Source organism: Vulpes lagopus, chromosome 18 (genome assembly GCF_018345385.1).
Source record: "Vulpes lagopus strain Blue_001 chromosome 18, ASM1834538v1, whole genome shotgun sequence".
Classification (NCBI taxonomy): domain Eukaryota; kingdom Metazoa; phylum Chordata; class Mammalia; order Carnivora; family Canidae; genus Vulpes; species Vulpes lagopus.
Genome location: NC_054841.1, coordinates 22,466,237 through 22,487,672, shown reverse-complemented (window position 1 = coordinate 22,487,672; position 21,436 = coordinate 22,466,237). Strand labels below are relative to the sequence as shown.

General features: G+C 50.3%; 2 protein-coding genes across 3 annotated transcripts; both read left to right on the top strand.

Moving 5' to 3' along the window:
* The first annotated feature begins 953 nt into the window (after positions 1-953).
* On the top strand, positions 954-6,979 carry LOC121477909 (myosin regulatory light polypeptide 9-like). Of its 2 annotated transcripts, none has more exons than XM_041732461.1 (3): positions 954-1,281; positions 4,664-4,873; positions 6,606-6,979. In XM_041732461.1, the coding sequence occupies exons 2-3, from the start codon at positions 4,690-4,692 to the stop codon at positions 6,962-6,964; spliced, it is 543 nt and encodes a 180-aa protein (XP_041588395.1). In that variant the 5' UTR covers positions 954-1,281; positions 4,664-4,689; the 3' UTR covers positions 6,965-6,979. The 2 variants fall into 2 exon arrangements, with proteins under 2 accessions (XP_041588395.1, XP_041588396.1); XM_041732462.1 differs by lacking the exon at positions 954-1,281 and adding an exon at positions 1,293-1,870.
* Positions 6,980-9,408: 2,429 nt separating this feature from the next.
* On the top strand, positions 9,409-13,401 carry LOC121477910 (myosin regulatory light polypeptide 9). Its single transcript, XM_041732463.1, has 3 exons — positions 9,409-9,699; positions 11,432-11,593; positions 12,696-13,401. Exons 1-3 carry the CDS (start codon positions 9,516-9,518, stop codon positions 12,866-12,868), a joined length of 519 nt encoding a protein of 172 aa, XP_041588397.1. The 5' UTR covers positions 9,409-9,515; the 3' UTR covers positions 12,869-13,401.
* The last annotated feature ends 8,035 nt before the right edge of the window (positions 13,402-21,436 follow it).

Here is a 21,436-nt window from a genome sequence, read left to right as displayed (position 1 = left end):
GGGCAAAGTTCCCTTACCTGCCTCACTCACTCACTCTGTCACCACTTCTGGTAGTCCCAAATGTCATTTCCCAGGAGGCACTCTCCTACCTTCCTCCTTTCCTTCCCTCCTTTCTCTCTTTTTCTCTCATAACTCTGCTTTATTCTCCTTCGAGGAACTCCTTTCTCTCTCCAAGCCATGTAGCTACTGGTTCATTGTATTTTCCTCACAAACACTGCTTCCCCAGTGTGATGACCTCAGCGCAGTGCTGCTTCCCTAGCACTCAGCACCATGCATCGAAGGTAACAGGGGTCAGTTAATATTTACAGAATACATAAGTGGGTGTTGGAAGGTTCCCTTGGGAAAGTCTGTGTTGGTTCAAAATGGGGCGATGAGAGAAGGCTGGGCTGGAGTCCAGGTGGGTAGGGTGGTCTTTCAAGGGTCAAAATGATGGACAGGACCTGATGCACCATGGGGGAGGGGTGGGTCTGTCCTCTCTGACTCCATCCTCCAACTAATGCCAACAAGAGGGGATCAGATTAGGTGCTGGTCATATTAGAACTCCCCCAGCCTCTGCCCCTCTTGCTGGCTCCCAGGGTTACTACTTGGGTCCTCCTGGCCACTCTTTTTTCCTGAATCTTTACCACCACCCTCCCACTTTACAGGAAACTGAGGCCAGCGGGAAAGGAGAGTGACTTGGCTGAGGGGGGCTGTCGCCAGCACAGTCCTGCACAGCTCCCAGGTGAGCCCCCATACCAGGAGGGGCCTGACCAGTGGCCCTGCACGTGAGGATGGAGGATGGCGGGGCCGTCTGACACGCCTTCTTTCAGACAGGGAAAAAAAAAACCATACTTGGCCTGGTGGAAGGAAGCCCTCCCACGGGAACAGGCCGGGAACAGGCCTGGAACGGGCCTGGAATGGGCCTGGCAGCCGCGGCCTTCGGGGAGAATCGGGGGTAGGGTCTGAGAAGTGGGAGCCGGTGTCTGCCTGCCTTCCTGGGGAGGAAGGGGGAATCCAGATAAATCCACCTCCCCGACAACCAGGGGAGAGGGGTCCCGGGCCGCCCGCATCACCTCCCCTGCCCCCTCGGGAAGGCGCACCCAGCGCCCGCCGTGGGTCAAGGCCAAATAAGGCTGCGCCAGCCGCCGCCCCGCCCCGCCCCGCCGCGCGCATTCTTCTGCCTTGTAAGGCCCGCGCCGCCCCGCCCACCGAGCCCCGAGCCCGACCGAGGGCCGCGGCCCCGCACCAGCCCCGCACCAGCCCCACGCAGCGAGCGAGCGCCTTCTGCCTTCTCCGCACCAGGTGGGAGCCGCGCACGCGGGGGGCCAGGGCAGGCGGTGTGCGGCCCCACGGACGGGGACGCCCGTGCTCTCGGCAAGGACAGCCCTCGCCGGCCTGGGGCTGGGAGGCGCGGTTGGGACGGGACTCTGGCCAGCGCTGGGCAGCAGGGAGGCAGTTCCAGGCTCTGGCAGCCGGTGGTCCTCTGGCGAGGGAAGTTACAGACGCCAAGCCCAGAGTCTGGGGTGCCCATAGGAGGGGAGGTCGCCAGCGTTCCCAGCCCCAGTAAACCCATGTGGATCAGACAGGAAACTGAGCCCCATCAGGCTCCTTGAGACCCCTCCAGGGCATCCGTGTTCCCCACCCCCATCTCCTGGGGCAGGAGAGCGGGATGGAGCTGGGGTAACCCGCCAGCACAGGCCAAGGCTGTGTGCATGCACTTGGGGCTTCCAGGACTGGGCCATCTGCACAACGACGGCGCCTGTTGGGTGGGGAGGGCCTCCCAAGGGCACTTCGGCTGGACAGGGACCTGGACCGGGGGACCTTGGTCCCTGCTCCTCCTCTCCAGCCCTCCAACCGCTCTGAGGAAAGAGGTAACTCAGCCGCAGAGGAGGTGAGTTTCCTAGCAAGGCATCTTGCACTACCAGCCATTGGGACCATGAGGTAATGGGGAACACAGGCCTTGTCCTTGCTGTTGTGGGGTGATTTCAGGCATGAGGAGGGAGGTGGCACCTACTTGCAGCCAGTCCAAATACTAGTTCTATCTGATTCGTAGTGTCTAGGACCTCCAGGAGCAGGAGGGGATGACTCCAGGGCTAAGGACCTGGCCTGTCTCTGACCTCATTTCCTCAACCAAGCTTAGAAACTGCCTCTGGTCACACAGAGCCCTCAGCTGTAGTAGGCCCACCATAAGCCTCTTAAGGATATGTGTTTCCTTCTGCGTTGAGGCATTAAGGGTTGGCCGTTACCACCCACTGACCCAAGCCTAGGGTGCTAGCTGCCAGTTGCTAGACTCTATCCTTCTCATGGGCATGCTACTTCCCTTCTTGGGCATCACTTCTTAAACTGCACAGTCGGGTTGGGGGTGGGGCCCTCACCCTGCTTCCCAAGATCGCGGGGATATACAAACCCTAAAGTTCAGTGCTTTCAGTCATGTCATGGTCTCTGGATAGAAGAGGGTGGGGAGGGGGGCCTTGGAGACAGAAGGGCCAGGCCAGGGCAGCCCTGGTGGGGTGGTGCAGCGGTTTAGCGCCGCCTGCAGCCTGGGGCGTGGTCCTGGAGACCCAGGATCGAGTCCCACATCAGGCTCCCTGCATGGAGCCTGCTTCTCCCTCTGCCTGTGTCTCTGTCTCTCTCTTGCTCTCCCTCTCCGTGTGTGTCTCTCATTACTAAATAAATAAAATCTAAAATTAAAAATTAAAAAAAAAAAAAGAAGGGCCAGGCCAGTATCAGAGCAGTGGGTAAGATCCTAACCATTCCTGCCTCCAGCTGTAACTTCTTTCTCCTCCTGGCTGTGTCTGCCCTAGAGCTTCGCAGACAGGAGGGTGGTGACAACAGTGATGATGACCATCACAGCCTCTCATGGCTGTGGTCTACTTCTTGGCTGCCTTCTGTGGGTGCCATAAATCAAAGCTCCTGGTGAACAGTGGGCTCAGGGAAGGACTGGGCCCCTCAAAGCACTAAACCCCTGTTGATGCCACCACCCCACTCCGATCCAGGCCATGGGTGCGAAGAGCATCTGTCTATGCACTCTGAACCATGTGAGAAATACCCAGGACCAGGTGTGTGGGTCCAGCAGGACACAGCAGCCAGTATGTCATGACTATAGGCAGCTGTGGCCATAGGGAAGGGCTAGGGCTGGTCAGGATCCCTGCTCATGGTTTAAGATCTCAAAGACCAAAGTCTGAGAATGACTAGAACAGGGTCATGGGATAAACGCCTAGAGACAGGTCGAGGAACATTCACAAGCACACAATTTAGGGCTAAAAACAGGCAGAGGCTTCCTGGAGACAGGCCCCGCAAGCAAGGGCTCAGGGCAGAGGAGAAAGGGGGGCATTAGTACTGTGGCCTCAGCCAGGCCCACACCTGCCCCAGCTGACAGAGGCACACAGCAGTAGGTCTTCACAGGGTTCAGGGAAAGAGCACCTTGCTGTGGCTCAGTTTCTCCATCTGGGTAGTGGGGAGTAGTAGACGGGCTGCAGTTGCCCTCAAGCCATTTACTAAACAATCATCCATTAGCCTATTAGTAATTACTATCAGGGGAGGGTGGGAAAAACCTCTACATGCTTACTGTCAAAGCAAGGGTGGGGGAACTGTCCCCCAAGGGGGTGTTCTCAAGAACTAGGCTGGAAAAGGAAGGGTGTTCAGTGGGAGGGACCAAGAAAGTAAGTCTGGAGGTGTCTAGGAAACATCCAGAGGCTCAGCGTGGCAGGAACATAAATGGCAAGAGGGGCACAGGGAAGGGTGCCACAGTCAGCCAGAGAGAAGGGTTGGAGGGTTCACACAAGGGCCTAAATGCCAGGCTCAGGGGCCCAGACTTGTTCCAGGGGGTGGCAGGAACCTTCGAGGGCTTCAAGCTGAAATGATAGGTGGTACAGGTCTGGGTCTCTATGGGATGGGAGAGACTGGCTGGAAACTAGGAGGCCAGGTCTAAACAAGGGTGACAAGAAGCTGGGGCTCCCAGTCTGGGGGATCCTCATGCCCCTATAAGCACTGAAGAGTGAGAACAAATCAGATCTATTGCCAACCTGAGGGGCTGATCCAGTGTGGGCAGGGTTGGGGGAGGGGACTGCCCAGAGCATATGCCTTCCAGAACATCCAGAGCAGGGAGCACAGAGGGAATGGGGGGGGGGGGGTGAGGAGGAGGACAGGATAAGAATGTCAGGAATGCAGGCCCAGTGATCCAGCTCCTTACTGCTGGGGGCAGGAGGAGCCTGCAGGGAGCCTCAGAGCCTCCCACTTTTCAACCCACCTTGTCGTTTGGAGTGAGAGGGATGGACAGTTTAAATGCTAGGAAGGATTAAAAGACATAAAGCAAGGACAGGTTGGCACCGGACCCAATCCTAAGTATCTTACCCAAACAGCCACAGCAAAAATAGCTTACTCTAGGCCTGGCACCATTCCAGGGGCTTCTCAGGCACTAAATCAATCATTCCCTACTGCTGGGCATTCCTCATGTCCCCATTCCCAGATGAGCACACTCGCTCGGAGAGGTAGAGAAGTTGTTTACTATCGCACAGAGCCCATGCCTGTCTGCTTTTATGATGAGCTGGGTGGGTGACAGGAGCCCCAAGCCTGTGGGAGGTCTTGAATGCCAGGCCCAGGCACTGACAACCTGGTCTGGAGTAGGCCGGAAGATTCCCTGGCCCAGGATCACAGGCTCTTCCCCCACACCCACTTCTTGCAGGGAAGCCCCACCCACCTGAAGCCAAGATGTCCAGTAAGCGGGCCAAGGCCAAAACCACCAAGAAGCGGCCACAGCGGGCCACTTCCAATGTCTTCGCGATGTTTGACCAGTCCCAGATCCAGGAGTTTAAGGAGGCCTTCAACATGATTGACCAGAACCGAGATGGCTTCATTGACAAGGAGGACTTGCATGACATGCTGGCCTCACTGGGTGAGCAGAGACGGCGGTGGCTGGGGTCTAAGTGGGTCCTGCCTGGGTTGCAACTAGAGCAGGCAGTGGGACTGCTCATCACTTATGGAGTACTTCCCATGCAGTGATGTGTGGTACCCACCCTGGGGAGCAGGTGCCAATATTTTCTCCATTTAACATATAGGGAAACTGAGGTACAGAGCAGTTGGGCACTGGATCTGAACCCAGACAGGCTCATCCCAGAGCAGGATGGCCTCAGGCAGATTTGTGGTTGGACTGCCTGGTTCCACTTCATTTAAAGAAAAGGATGGGCTACTAAAGAGAGTTTAACTGCACAGACTTTCCACTGTACGCGTGGGAAGTAAGACTTCTCCTTCAGAAGTTCACCCATGCCAGGTCCTTAGAGCCTCTCTAACTCCAGCGACTTCCCTAAAATCAGAAACCTAGAGCTGAAAGGGCTCAGGAACGCTGTATAATTCACCACTGCTCAGATGGGGAACACGCCACCCCAGTCTGCAGCCCTGCTCCCACATTGCTCCCCCAGGCTCTCCACACATACCACCCTCAGCCCCAGTTCCTGGCAGGCCCTGTGTCCAAGTCAGACACTGGCTGAGGGAGAGAGGAAGCCTCCGGTAGTAGAGGATACAGCTTGTGGTGGTTAAGCCTCAAGCTCTGGGACCAGACAGGCCCAAGTGAGTCCCTGCCCCTGCCCCTTATGGCTGCGCAGGCCCACCGTGTGCCCATCTTCCTTCCTGTGCAGTGGTCACCATGAACCTCATGAACACTGCCGGTAGACCGGTTGGAGGGCTGGGCAACCCTGGGTTGAGGGGCTGACATCTACCCAGAAGAGGCTACATCCTGTTTGTAGCTCCTGTCAGTGGGGCCACAGGTCACTCATGGCCTTCTGGTTAAGAACATTATCCTTCAGTTAAAACATAAGAGCAGCAAATCATAAAAGCAGCACCAGTTTTACAAGTATTTTAAATCTCAAAAATATCCTACAAGGTAGATATGATTATCATTCCCAAGTTACAAATGAGGAATAGAGGCTCAGAGAGGTTAAATAATTTACCAATGATCATACAGCCAGTAAGTGGGAGAGCTGGGATTTGAACCCAGCAATTGATGAGTTCACAGGGCCATGCCAAGTGTTATTCTGTGCATTTTACAACCACTGGTGCCGCTGTGTTGACAACGCTCCCAAGAGGAAGGGGATACCAAGGCACAGAGCTGGGATTCAGACTCCAGTCTTTGTGACACCACAGCTCATTGGTTTAACCACTTTCAAAACTCTGCCTGGAATCTGGGGTCTAGCTGCCTGGGTTCGAATGTGGGTTGCACTTACTTGCTGTGTGACCTTGGGTAAATCACCTGGCCTCTGTGCTTCAGGTCCCACGCCTGTGAGGTAGGGGTGAGAATGGTGACCTTTCAGGGTGATGAAATTTAATGCAGTAGGGCACATGGAGCAGCAGACACAGTAGACAGTCAGCAGACGGTGGCTCTTACATCTGAGAGGTCACGGATATCCAGGCCAGAGGTGGAAACTAGTCAGGGTAGCCTGGAGAGCTTGGGGGAGAGAACAGTCAGAAAGCTGGCCACCCCAGCAAGATGTTCTACAGTTTATGGAACTTAGACTGTGGGACTGCCTGTGGGACTCTCACAGGCCACGAAGGGAGGGGATGGGGAGGCAGGAGGGGATGGGAAGGCAGGAGAGGACAGGGCAGTGACAGCACAAACGCCCCACCTGCCACAGGAAAGAACCCCACCGATGAGTACCTCGAGGGCATGATGAGTGAGGCCCCAGGGCCCATCAACTTCACCATGTTTCTCACCATGTTTGGGGAGAAGCTGAATGGCACAGACCCTGAAGATGTGATCCGAAACGCCTTTGCCTGCTTCGATGAGGAAGCCTCAGGTCAGCAGCATCCTGGTGGAGGCCTGGAGCTGAGCGCTTCACCCAGGGTGTCCCCAGGGATACAAGTGGGGCTTGGCTATGCTGGGACTACAGGGCCCCTGTCCCCAAAGGCCAGAACAGAAATCCCCATCTGCTGGTTTCCGTGGCCAGAACTAGAAAAACTATGCTGCATCCTTCTTCTCTTCTCCAGATGCTAGACCACAATAGCCCACATCCACCAAGGCTTCCCACTTCTTGAGTTCATTTGTTGGCCCAGTACACTGCCCCCACTTTAGACCTTCCCCGTTACCACCCACTGCCCTAGGGTGCTAGCTGCCAGTTGCTGACTCTATCCTTCTCATGGGCATGCTACTTCCCTTCTTGGGCATCACTTCTTAAACTGCACAGTCGGGTTGGGGGTGGGGCCCTCACCCCTGCTTCCCAAGATCGCGGGGATATACAAACCCTAAAGTTCAGTGCTTTCAGTCATGTCATGGTCTCTGGATAGAAGAGGGTGGGGAGGGGGGCCTTGGAGACAGAAGGGCCAGGCCGGGCAGCCCTGGTGGGTGGTGCAGCGGTTTAGCGCCGCCTGCAGCCTGGGGCGTGGTCCTGGAGACCCAGGATCGAGTCCCACATCAGGCTCCCTGCATGGAGCCTGCTTCTCCCTCTGCCTGTGTCTCTGTCTCTCTCTTGCTCTCCCTCTCCGTGTGTGTCTCTCATTACTAAATAAATAAAATCTAAAATTAAAAATTAAAAAAAAAAAAAGAAGGGCCAGGCCAGTATCAGAGCAGTGGGTAAGATCCTAACCATTCCTGCCTCCAGCTGTAACTTCTTTCTCCTCCTGGCTGTGTCTGCCCTAGAGCTTCGCAGACAGGAGGGTGGTGACAACAGTGATGATGACCATCACAGCCTCTCATGGCTGTGGTCTACTTCTTGGCTGCCTTCTGTGGGTGCCATAAATCAAAGCTCCTGGTGAACAGTGGGCTCAGGGAAGGACTGGGCCCCTCAAAGCACTAAACCCCTGTTGATGCCACCACCCCACTCCGATCCAGGCCATGGGTGCGAAGAGCATCTGTCTATGCACTCTGAACCATGTGAGAAATACCCAGGACCAGGTGTGTGGGTCCAGCAGGACACAGCAGCCAGTATGTCATGACTATAGGCAGCTGTGGCCATAGGGAAGGGCTAGGGCTGGTCAGGATCCCTGCTCATGGTTTAAGATCTCAAAGACCAAAGTCTGAGAATGACTAGAACAGGGTCATGGGATAAACGCCTAGAGACAGGTCGAGGAACATTCACAAGCACACAATTTAGGGCTAAAAACAGGCAGAGGCTTCCTGGAGACAGGCCCCGCAAGCAAGGGCTCAGGGCAGAGGAGAAAGGGGGGCATTAGTACTGTGGCCTCAGCCAGGCCCACACCTGCCCCAGCTGACAGAGGCACACAGCAGTAGGTCTTCACAGGGTTCAGGGAAAGAGCACCTTGCTGTGGCTCAGTTTCTCCATCTGGGTAGTGGGGAGTAGTAGACGGGCTGCAGTTGCCCTCAAGCCATTTACTAAACAATCATCCATTAGCCTATTAGTAATTACTATCAGGGGAGGGTGGGAAAAACCTCTACATGCTTACTGTCAAAGCAAGGGTGGGGGAACTGTCCCCCAAGGGGGTGTTCTCAAGAACTAGGCTGGAAAAGGAAGGGTGTTCAGTGGGAGGGACCAAGAAAGTAAGTCTGGAGGTGTCTAGGAAACATCCAGAGGCTCAGCGTGGCAGGAACATAAATGGCAAGAGGGGCACAGGGAAGGGTGCCACAGTCAGCCAGAGAGAAGGGTTGGAGGGTTCACACAAGGGCCTAAATGCCAGGCTCAGGGGCCCAGACTTGTTCCAGGGGGTGGCAGGAACCTTCGAGGGCTTCAAGCTGAAATGATAGGTGGTACAGGTCTGGGTCTCTATGGGATGGGAGAGACTGGCTGGAAACTAGGAGGCCAGGTCTAAACAAGGGTGACAAGAAGCTGGGGCTCCCAGTCTGGGGGATCCTCATGCCCCTATAAGCACTGAAGAGTGAGAACAAATCAGATCTATTGCCAACCTGAGGGGCTGATCCAGTGTGGGCAGGGTTGGGGGAGGGGACTGCCCAGAGCATATGCCTTCCAGAACATCCAGAGCAGGGAGCACAGAGGGAATGGGGGGGGGGGGGGGGTGAGGAGGAGGACAGGATAAGAATGTCAGGAATGCAGGCCCAGTGATCCAGCTCCTTACTGCTGGGGGCAGGAGGAGCCTGCAGGGAGCCTCAGAGCCTCCCACTTTTCAACCCACCTTGTCGTTTGGAGTGAGAGGGATGGACAGTTTAAATGCTAGGAAGGATTAAAAGAGATAAAGCAAGGACAGGTTGGCACCGGACCCAATCCTAAGTATCTTACCCAAACAGCCACAGCAAAAATAGCTTACTCTAGGCCTGGCACCATTCCAGGGGCTTCTCAGGCACTAAATCAATCATTCCCTACTGCTGGGCATTCCTCATGTCCCCATTCCCAGATGAGCACACTCGCTCAGAGAGGTAGAGAAGTTGTTTACTATCGCACAGAGCCCATGCCTGTCTGCTTTTATGATGAGCTGGGTGGGTGACAGGAGCCCCAAGCCTGTGGGAGGTCTTGAATGCCAGGCCCAGGCACTGACAACCTGGTCTGGAGTAGGCCGGAAGATTCCCTGGCCCAGGATCACAGGCTCTTCCCCCACACCCACTTCTTGCAGGGAAGCCCCACCCACCTGAAGCCAAGATGTCCAGTAAGCGGGCCAAGGCCAAAACCACCAAGAAGCGGCCACAGCGGGCCACTTCCAATGTCTTCGCGATGTTTGACCAGTCCCAGATCCAGGAGTTTAAGGAGGCCTTCAACATGATTGACCAGAACCGAGATGGCTTCATTGACAAGGAGGACTTGCATGACATGCTGGCCTCACTGGGTGAGCAGAGACGGCGGTGGCTGGGGTCTAAGTGGGTCCTGCCTGGGTTGCAACTAGAGCAGGCAGTGGGACTGCTCATCACTTATGGAGTACTTCCCATGCAGTGATGTGTGGTACCCACCCTGGGGAGCAGGTGCCAATATTTTCTCCATTTAACATATAGGGAAACTGAGGTACAGAGCAGTTGGGCACTGGATCTGAACCCAGACAGGCTCATCCCAGAGCAGGATGGCCTCAGGCAGATTTGTGGTTGGACTGCCTGGTTCCACTTCATTTAAAGAAAAGGATGGGCTACTAAAGAGAGTTTAACTGCACAGACTTTCCACTGTACGCGTGGGAAGTAAGACTTCTCCTTCAGAAGTTCACCCATGCCAGGTCCTTAGAGCCTCTCTAACTCCAGCGACTTCCCTAAAATCAGAAACCTAGAGCTGAAAGGGCTCAGGAACGCTGTATAATTCACCACTGCTCAGATGGGGAACACGCCACCCCAGTCTGCAGCCCTGCTCCCACATTGCTCCCCCAGGCTCTCCACACATACCACCCTCAGCCCCAGTTCCTGGCAGGCCCTGTGTCCAAGTCAGACACTGGCTGAGGGAGAGAGGAAGCCTCCGGTAGTAGAGGATACAGCTTGTGGTGGTTAAGCCTCAAGCTCTGGGACCAGACAGGCCCAAGTGAGTCCCTGCCCCTGCCCCTTATGGCTGCGCAGGCCCACCGTGTGCCCATCTTCCTTCCTGTGCAGTGGTCACCATGAACCTCATGAACACTGCCGGTAGACCGGTTGGAGGGCTGGGCAACCCTGGGTTGAGGGGCTGACATCTACCCAGAAGAGGCTACATCCTGTTTGTAGCTCCTGTCGGTGGGGCCACAGGTCACTCATGGCCTTCTGGTTAAGAACATTATCCTTCAGTTAAAACATAAGAGCAGCAAATCATAAAAGCAGCACCAGTTTTACAAGTATTTTAAATCTCAAAAATATCCTACAAGGTAGATATGATTATCATTCCCAAGTTACAAATGAGGAATAGAGGCTCAGAGAGGTTAAATAATTTACCAATGGTCATACAGCCAGTAAGTGGGAGAGCTGGGATTTGAACCCAGCAATTGATGAGTTCACAGGGCCATGCCAAGTGTTATTCTGTGCATTTTACAACCACTGGTGCCGCTGTGTTGACAACGCTCCCAAGAGGAAGGGGATACCAAGGCACAGAGCTGGGATTCAGACTCCAGTCTTTGTGACACCACAGCTCATTGGTTTAACCACTTTCAAAACTCTGCCTGGAATCTGGGGTCTAGCTGCCTGGGTTCGAATGTGGGTTGCACTTACTTGCTGTGTGACCTTGGGTAAATCACCTGGCCTCTGTGCTTCAGGTCCCACGCCTGTGAGGTAGGGGTGAGAATGGTGACCTTTCAGGGTGATGAAATTTAATGCAGTAGGGCACATGGAGCAGCAGACACAGTAGACAGTCAGCAGACGGTGGCTCTTACATCTGAGAGGTCACGGATATCCAGGCCAGAGGTGGAAACTAGTCAGGGTAGCCTGGAGAGCTTGGGGGAGAGAACAGTCAGAAAGCTGGCCACCCCAGCAAGATGTTCTACAGTTTATGGAACTTAGACTGTGGGACTACCTGTGGGACTCTCACAGGCCACGAAGGGAGGGGATGGGGAGGCAGGAGGGGATGGGAAGGCAGGAGAGGACAGGGCAGTGACAGCACAAACGCCCCACCTGCCACAGGAAAGAACCCCACCGATGAGTACCTCGAGGGCATGATGAGTGAGGCCCCAGGGCCCATCAACTTCACCATGTTTCTCACCATGTTTGGGGAGAAGCTGAATGGCACAGACCCTGAAGATGTGATCCGAAACGCCTTTGCCTGCTTCGATGAGGAAGCCTCAGGTCAGCAGCATCCTGGTGGAGGCCTGGAGCTGAGCGCTTCACCCAGGGTGTCCCCAGGGATACAAGTGGGGCTTGGCTATGCTGGGACTACAGGGCCCCTGTCCCCAAAGGCCAGAACAGAAATCCCCATCTGCTGGTTTCCGTGGCCAGAACTAGAAAAACTATGCTGCATCCTTCTTCTCTTCTCCAGATGCTAGACCACAATAGCCCACATCCACCAAGGCTTCCCACTTCTTGAGTTCATTTGTTGGCCCAGTACACTGCCCCCACTTTAGACCTTCCTTAGAAACCAACCCACTCCAGGCCTTGTTGGCCAGCAAGGTGCAGAAACCAGCCCCATCCTAAAATCTTACAAAGGACTTCTGTCCCACACAGCTAGTTTGTCCCAGGGACAGGCCAGAGTGATGCTGGCACAGTGATTTCAGTAGTTTCTCGGGGGCCATAGGCCCAAGTACATGCAGAACATTTTCCTAACTCCCTTCAGAGTCCCCTATCAGGGTGGCATATTTTTCTCCCTGTTTTCCAGCTCAAATGAGCACAGAGAGATTCAATAACTCACCCATGGGGGATCCCTGGGTGGCGCAGCGGTTTAGCACCTGCCTTTGGCCCAGGGCCTGATCCTGGAGACCCGGGATCGAATCCCACGTCGGGCTCCCGGTGCATGGAGCCTGCTTCTCCCTCTGCCTGTGTCTCTGCCTCTCTCTCTCTCTCTCTCTCTCTCTCTCTCTCTCTGTGACTATCATAAATAAATAAAAATTAAAAAAAACAAAAACAAAAAAAACAAAAGAACAAAACTCACCCATGGTCACAGAGCCAGGAAGAAGAGGGATGAGCATGAAAACTCAGGCAGTGGAACTCTAGGGCTCATATCAAAGTAAGATATATCCAGCCTCCACACTCACAGCTCCAAGTACCCCAAGAAACACTGCAGAACCCTTCCCTCTGGGGCCCTAGGAGCTTGAACTAGCAGAAGACCAGGGCTCTGTCTTTTCCTGGCCCCTTCCTCACTGCAAGGTCTGGAAGGACTGGGTGCTGTGAGGTAGGAGTGTTAGGCGTGGCCCAGCCTGAGTCTCTGTCTCATGGGCCCTGGCCTTGCCCCCAGGTTTTATCCATGAGGACCACCTTCGGGAGCTGCTCACCACCATGGGTGACCGCTTCACGGACGAGGAAGTGGACGAGATGTACCGAGAGGCACCCATTGATAAGAAAGGCAACTTCAACTACGTGGAGTTCACCCGCATTCTCAAGCATGGTGCCAAGGACAAGGACGACTAGGCCATCCCGGATGCCCCTGCCCAGGCCCCTGTCCCACTCCTGTTCCCCACTCACTGTGTATCAGCTCCATGCCCGTGATCCTACAGGACCCTCTCAGGGGATCCTCCCTCTGAGGGGCTAGGGGCCCAGCTCCTTGTGGGGGAACAGGCTGAGCAAACATAGTGCCAGGCAAGGGGCGCACAGCCAACATGAAGCAGGTATTCCACCATGACCTCCCCCATCCCAAGAGAGAACTGTCTTCTAGGGAGCTGGGCCTCAGGGCTGCTCCCCACAGGACAGGCCCTCTGTCGTGTTGGACACAACTTCACATGCACCCCCATGCAGGGCATGACAGCTCTTTCCCAGCCACTGCCACTGCCACTAACCTCACCAAGGTCCTTTCTCAGAGGGCAAGATGCCAGACCCCTCCTCTGTGTCCTGCTCAGCCACCAGAACATAGCCCACCCCACCGGGAGTGTGATCCAGAAGATGCATGTAGGTTGGACATTTGACCCAGGGGAGACAGAATCTTAAATAGAAAAGTCTGAGCACTGCTTTGGTTCTGTGTATCTGTTGCTAGGAGTGAAAAGGAGGAGGTCCTAGTCCCTAAACACCCTCCTGCCCTCTCCTGTCCCTGGTGGCTGCCCAGACCCTCACCTCCTTCCAGCCAGGCGAAGGCTCCCCCGAGACCAAACAGCAGTGGGGAGCAGACAGTGGTGCTATGGGAAATAGTTCTCCTGGGAGGGAGAGGCCCAAGTGGGAGTACCGTCAGGAATCACCACAGCATATCTCAGTGGGGGGTTCCGGGGCACTGGGAGGACAGAGATCAAGGTCACTCAGCCTTCAGGACTAGATCCTGGGTCTCCAGGGACACCTCAATGCTCCTGAAAAGCCTGGTGGTCCTGGAAGAACAGAGTGGCTTAGGGAACAGTAAGGAGGGTGCATCCCAGCAGCTCCAGGTAAAAGTGGGAATGAACAGGTTTAAGGGATTCCCTGAGGTCAGCTCCAGGCAGCTACCAGGTGTGCTCTGGACCATGCCCTCTGCACCTACAGGGTCAGTTCAGCCACATGACCTGCTTTTTACATCCCACACAAGGTGGGCAGGACTGGGATCTGTTACCCTAAATGATGGGGACACTGAATAGTGCCTGGGGCACAGGAGGAGCAGAAATACTGGTTGAATAAACAGACAGTCAAGAGAGGCAGGGACGACCTAAGGTCACCCTGTGATCTGAGGCAGAGGGAGGGCTGGGCCCCAACCTCTAGATCCCCCACAGGGCTCAGGCCTGGGCTAGATACAACCCACCTGACCCCAGCAAAGGTTGGGGAACAGCTTCTGGGCCCGGCTTGATCCAGACGCCTTCCCTGAAGGTCACCCGTAGCCAGCCAGCCACAGCATACCCCAAGGTCTGAGATCAGAACCAAGGGAGTGCTGAGCATTGAGAGGACCATGTATTGGCCAAGAAAGGTCTCACTTCCCACAGGCCTCTGTCCCACCTCAGCACCAGGCTCCTCCCAGCCAGACCCTGGTTAGAATCCCATGAAATACCTCCTCTCTTGCCTCCAAATTGAGCCCCATGAGTGCCTGACCTTCACTCCAGATAAAGCCAGCCCCAAACAAGTCCTGACCAGGCCCAAAGACTGCAACAGACTCAGTCCGACCATGCCCTCAACCATGGCCCCAGGGCCTTGAGCCTGACCACCCGCTCACTACAGCTAGTCCCAAGGGAGGGAACGGGAGCAGTGGGCCAGGCTGTGGGCATCCTCTGGGGATTCCCAGAGCACTGACCACACATGCCCTGCATCAGGGTCACAGGTCATGGTCACTCTGTAGAGGACTGTGGCACCAAAAGCCTTTGCGGCAGGGACAGGATTAGAAACAAGCCTCTTCAGGTTCTGACCCCTCAGTTTACAATCCCTTCATCCCAGAGAAAGGGAGAAAGGGACAGATTCACTGGTGTGGGGAACAGAACATGCCCAGCCTCACTGGTTTCTGTGCTGGCCTGGCCCTGATCCCTGATCTGACGTGATCCAGAGGATGGGACAAGGGAAGTGTTCTGTGTGTGGATGGGCAGGACCAGCAGGCGAGAGGAATTGTACAGGGTCTGGAAGCCTGAACAAAGTCTGGCAGTGGGAATGCATACAGCACATTCAGAAGCCAGGAAGAAGGCAACTTTCCATTCGTGAGCTAATTTATTAAGATCTTAGCAGCTATTTAGAAAAGCAGCAGCAACTACTATTTTATCTCTCACAGGCAACATTTACAGGTTAACAATGAAGCACACCCAGAACTTTCAAAGTATGGCACAAAACTCAGAAGCCACAAAAGAAAAGACTGGTTTGTTTGTTTGTTTGTTTGTTTTTAAGATTCTATTTATGGGACACCTGAGTGGTTCAGTGGTTAAGCACCTGCCTTTGGCTCAGGACATGATCCCGGATTCCTGGGATCGAGTCCCGCATCAGGCTCCTTGCATGGAGCCCGCTTCTCCCTCTGCCTGTGTCTCTGCCTCTCTTTCTCTGTGTCTCTCATGAATAAATGAATAGAATCTTTTTTTAAAAAAATATTTATTTGACAGAGAGAGAGCAAGAAAGAGGGAGAGAGCACATGTAGATGGAACAGCAGGCAGAGAGACAGGTAGAAGTAGACTCCCCGCTGAGCAGGGAGCCCAATGAGGGGCTAGATCCTGGACCCTGGGATCATGACCTGAGCTGAAGGCAGACACTTAGCTGACTGAGCCACCTAGGCACCCCAAGACTGGTTCATTTAAATCCATGAAAAACTATCTTGGGGCACCTGGCTGGCTCAGCTGATCCTAGGATTCCAGGACTGCCACCTGAGCTGAAGGCAGATGCCCACTGACTAAACCACCCAAGCTGCCCCTAAAAATAAAATCTTCAAAAAAAAAAGCCATGAAGATTTAAAAAAAAAACCACCCACCTCAGTGCCCATCACCCAGTCACCCCACCCCCCGCCCACCTCCCCTTCCACCACCCCTAGTTCCTTTCCCAGAGTTAGGAGTCTTTCATGTTCTGTCTCCCTTTCTGATATTTCCCAAAAATAAAATATTTTTAAAACTCTTCTCACTAAGATGACTCTAGGCCCAGATAATTTTATAGGGTATGGTCTACAAAATGTTTATGAACCAGATCATCCTGATCTTACATAGACTGTTCCAGCAAAACTATAGTGCCAAAATCAGACAAAAATATTATCAGAAAAGAAAATAGCAAGTCAGTTTTACTCATGAATACAGATGCAACATGTATACAAAATATTAGCAATCTATTTGCTAAAATACTAGCAAATCTAACAGTGTATTAAAGAAAAAGATAATAAATAATGACCTAGTCATATTTACCCCAGGAAGTCAAGGATAGTTTAATACTAGAAAAGTCCTAAATGGAACTCATCACATTAACTAGAAGAAAATGATATGATATCATTACATCAGACTTTTAAAAAACTGTTGTAAAAAATCAACAGCTATTATTCATGATAAAAATTCTTAGTAAATTAGAATAGAGGAGAATATCCTTAACCAGATTAAAAATATCTAAGGTGTAAAAAAAAAAAAAAAAAAAAAAGCCTGGACCAAAAATCATCTTAAAGAGGTTAAAAACTAAAGGCCCACCCTTTATAATCAGGAATGAGACGATGATCATTTTTATTCAACGTTGTATTGGAGAGCACAGGTAGTATAAAGAGACAAGAAAAAAGCAGAGAAGCCTAAGGATTGGAAAATAAGTAAACTGTCATTATTTGACATGAGTGTTTACAAAGAATCTACAAATAACTGGAGATAATAGAATTTAGTCAAGTGAATGGATATAAGATTATATAGGAAAGTCAACTGCAATTTTATATACCTGCAGTAACCTAGAAAATGTAACTTAAAAGGAAAAAACCCTGAAAATAGTATAAGAAAATATCAATTGAAATAAATTGAACAGAATATGTAAGACAATGTAAAGTTATAAAACTTTATTAACTGAAATTAAAGATGACCTAAATAAATGGAAAAATAAATCCTACCTACAGAGAACAAAGATGTGAACTCCCTCTGAAGTAATTTACAGTTGTTCAAAATTCCAATAATGTTTTTTTCTTTTTTAAGATTTTATTTATTTATTCATGAAAGACACAGAGAGAGAGGCAGAGACATAGGCAGAGGGAGAAGCAAGTTCCATGCAGGAAGCCCGATATGGGACTTGATCTCAGGACCCTGGGATCATGACCTGAGCCAAAGGCAGACATTCAACCGCTGAGCCACCCAGCTGTCCCACCAAGAATGTTTTTCATTGAATTTTGTTAGGATGATTCTAAAATTTTTTTTTTGATTCTAAAATTTATATAGAAGAGTAAATAGCCATGAATTGCCAGATATTGATGAAAAAGAAGAGGAAAATAAGAGCAAATTCTGGAATTCAGGGCTTAACATGAAGCTATAGTAAACATGGTGGAGAGCCAGATTGATCAGTGGAATAAAATAGAGTCTAGGGACAGACCCACACACTTATGGCTCTTATTACATGACAAAGGTAATATATCATAGATCAGTGGGGAGATGGGGGGACTTAATAAATAGGGCTGACCAAAGGGGCTAATATGAAAAGAAATTCCCAATATACCAAGTACTGGTGAGGGGGCGAATGGAAAATCCTCACATGCTACAGAGAGGAGTATAAACAAATACAATCACTTTGGAAAACAATTGGCATTATCTACTAAAGTGGAACATACATCTACCCCATGATATCTACCCCCTCAGCAATTCCACTCTTAGGAAAATACATACCCAACAGAACGTGGACACACGTCCACCAAAAGACATAGGCAAGGAGGCTCATAGCAGCATTACTGTAATAGCCCCATGCTGGGAACAACCCAATATGCCCACCAATGAAATGGACAAGGGAATGACAATGAACTACAGCTACATGTATCAAAATGGGTAAATCTCACAAACAGGGACACCTGGGTGGCTCAGCAGTTGAGCCTCTGCCTTTGGCTCAGCTCAGGGCATGATCCTGGTGTCCCAGGATGGAGTCCCAGATCAGGCTCCCTGTATGGAGCCTGCTTCTCCCTCTGCCTGTGTCTCTGCCTCTCTCTGTGTCTCTCATGAATAAATAAATAAAATACTTTAAAAAAATCTCACAAACATAATGTCCAAAAAAAACCCTTAACCAGACACAAAAGAATAGATGGGATCCTGAGTTCAAGTCCCACATGGAGTATAGAGATTACTTTAAATAAGTAAAAAACTTTTTTAAAAAAAGTAAAAATAAAATAGAAAATATTTGCAAATCATATCTGATTAGAGACATATATAAAGAACCTTTGCAAGTCAATAATAGAAAGATGAATAACCATTTTAAAATGGGCAAAGGATAGGAACAGACATTCCTAAAAGATATGCAAACTGCCAGTAAGCAAATGCACAGATGCTCAACATCATTAGGCATTAGGGAAATTAATGGCTATAATAATAATTTTAAAAACCCAGAAAATAACAAGGTTGGGAAGGAGGTAGAGAAATTAGAACCCTCACACACTATGGAAGGAAATGTAAAATGGTACAGCAGCTTGGGAAAATAATCCAGCAGTTCCTCAAAAGATTAAATACACTTATCATGTGACTCAGCAATTCTACTCCTAGGTACACACGCCAGAAAATGAAAACATACATTCACACAAAAACTACACAAATGCTCATAGCATCATTCAAAATAGCCAAAAAACAGACATAACTCCGATGTCCACCAATTGCTTAACAGAAAAGTAAATATGGTTTCTCCATGCACAATAATGTTATTCATTATTCAGCAACTAAAAGAAGGAAGTGTTGATTCATGTTACAACATGGATACAACCTCAAAAACACTATGCTGGGGCAGCCCGGGTGGCTCAGCAGTTTAGCGCCACCTTTGGCCTGGGGCCTGATCCTGGGGTCTGGGGATGGAGTCCCACATCAGGCTCCCTGCATGGAGCCTGCTTGTCCCTCTGCCTGTGTCTCTGCCTCTCTCTCTTTGTGCCTCTCGTGAATGAATAACCTAAATGTTAAAAAAAAAAAAAAAAAAACACACACACACACACACTATGTTAAGTTAAAGAAGTCCTGGGATGCCTGGGTGGCTCAGCAGTTGATTAGTCTGCCTTCAGATACTGGAATTCCCAGGATCTAAGTTCTGCATCCGGCTCCCTGCAAGGTGCCTGTTTCTCCCTCTGCCTCTCTCTGTGCTTCTCTCTTTTTTTTTTTTTTTAATTTTATTATTTATTCATGAGAATACACAGAGAGGAGACAGAGAGAGAGGCAGAGGGAGAAGCAGGCTCCATGCAGGGAGCCCAACGTGGGACTTGATCCGGGGTCTCCAGGGTCATGCCCTGGGATGAAGGCAGGCGCTAAACCGCTGAGCCACCCGGGCCACCCTCTCTGTGCTTCTCATGAATAAATAACAAAATCTTTGAAAAAAAAAAAAAAAAAAAAAGGAAGTCCTTAACAGAAGACTGTATTACATGATTCCATTTATATGAAATGTCCCAAATAGGCAAATCTACACAGTGTATCAGTGCTGGCCTATGGCTGGGGTAGGGAGGGCACAGATGGGGGGGTCCAGCTGATGTGCTGATGGTTTGCACAACTTTTTAAATATGTGAAAATTAACTGAATTAAATGGGTGAATTTTTCAGTATGTAAATTATGTAACAATAAAGTTGTTAAAACAAATAGTAACTATTTTTTTAAAATCTTGCTAAGCAAATGTTTGTGTAAAGTTTTTTTTTCTTTTCAAAGGCTAGTACATTTAAACTTTTAGAACTTCCTTTTCTTCATTTCCTGTAAATTTTTTATTTCCTTCTATTTATAGATGCCCCATTAGGTCTGATAAACCAATCAAAACAAACCTTAAATTTAAGACAATTTAACAATGTTACAATTTAACTTATTAACACACTACAAAGTAGGAAGATATTTCAGACTCCCACAGATACTCTGAAAACTTTCAGCTTCAGTTCTACAACCACAACCATGTGCCAAAATAAACCAAGAGACACAAAAACCCACTAGCCTCAATGGGCTGTTCTCCTTTCAATGTTTTCTTAACGCTCTCAATATTTTAATTGATTTGAGCTTGCAAATAGGAAAGCAAACTATTAAAAAAAAAAAAAAAGACTAACAAATCAGTTTCCCACATTTCCCACTGGAGAGAAAACACACACACACACACACACACACACACACACACACACACACACACACACCAGCCCACTGCTCTATTAGGAGATCAACAAATAGAGCATAAAACCAATTGTCAATCACTGCTGCCAGCAATGGGAAATAGTCTGGACAAGAACTAAAGCCAAAACAGCCGAAAACAAACAGCAGAGAAAAAATGAAAGAAAACAAGAGAGAGAGATTGAGGGGTAGTATGTTGGGGGAAAAACAGAGTCCGTAAAGGTAGTTTTAATGATGGTTAAAACCCATGAGACTTCTGTCACAGGCAACAATGTAACTGGCTCTGGCCAGTAAGTCCACTGAGCATCCCAATTGGATGTCCTCCAAAACTCAAGGCATAATGTTCAAGATATGAGACATGAGGGGACAGCTGAGTGGTTCACAGGTTGAGCATCTGCCTTTGGCTCAGGGCATGATCCGGGAGTCCTGGGATCGAGTCCCACATCGGGCTCCCTGCATGGAACCTGCTTCTCTCTCTGTCTGTTTCTACCTCTCTCCTTTTCTGTGTCTCTCAACAATAAATAAATAAAATCTAAAAAAAGAAAGAAAGAAAGAAAGAAAGAGAGAGAGAGAGAGAGAGAGAAAGAAAGAAAGAAAGAAAGACAGAAAGAAAGACAGACAGACAGACATGACTCTAGGGCATTCCACAAAATACCTCCTCAAAACTGTCAAGGTCATCAGAAACAAATTTACAAATCTGGAAACAATCCAAATACCTTTCAAATGATAAATGGTTAAACAAAATGCAGTATATGCTCTTCATCAATAAGAAAGAACCAATGGCTTACTGATACACAACGTGGGCAAATCTCAATTGCATCTGGCTAAAAGGAAAAAGCAAATTCAGAGGCTATATACTATATGATCTCATTTATAGAACAGTCTAAATATGGCAAAACTATATGACAGAAAACAGCTTTGTGGCTGCCAGGGGCAAGAGGTGGGAAGAGAGGGACACCTGTGTGGCTCAGGAGTTGAGCATCTGCCTTTGGCTCAGGGCATGATCCTGGAGTTCCCAGATCGAGTCCCACATCAGGCTCCCTGCACGGAGCCTGCTTCTCCCTCTGCCTGTGTCTCTCATGAATAAATAAATAAAATCTTAAAAATAAAAAAAAAAAAGAGGTGGGAAGAGAAACTGTATAGGGAAGGGCAGGAGAGAATTCTGGGGGGGGGGGTGTGACAAAACCATTGTGTCATGACTGTGGTAGTGATTATGTCGTCATGTATGCTTATTAAGACTCATTTTTTTAAGGGTGAATTTTTACTGTATTAGAATGAACCAAGGAATTAAAGTGTGTGGGTTTTTTTTTTTTTAAGATTTTATTTATTTTTTATTTGAGAGGAAAGAGAGAGCATG

Bases quoted from the DNA above. Each gene is read 5' to 3' on its own strand.
- LOC121477909 (XM_041732461.1), top strand. From the start codon at position 4,690: ATGTCCAGTAAGCGGGCCAAGGCCAAAACCACCAAGAAGCGGCCACAG. The intron at 4,874-6,605 runs GTGAGCAGAGAC...CACCTGCCACAG, and splicing joins TGACATGCTGGCCTCACTGG to GAAAGAACCCCACCGATGAG.
- LOC121477910 (XM_041732463.1), top strand. From the start codon at position 9,516: ATGTCCAGTAAGCGGGCCAAGGCCAAAACCACCAAGAAGCGGCCACAG. The intron at 9,700-11,431 runs GTGAGCAGAGAC...CACCTGCCACAG, and splicing joins TGACATGCTGGCCTCACTGG to GAAAGAACCCCACCGATGAG. The intron at 11,594-12,695 runs GTCAGCAGCATC...CCTTGCCCCCAG, and splicing joins CTTCGATGAGGAAGCCTCAG to GTTTTATCCATGAGGACCAC.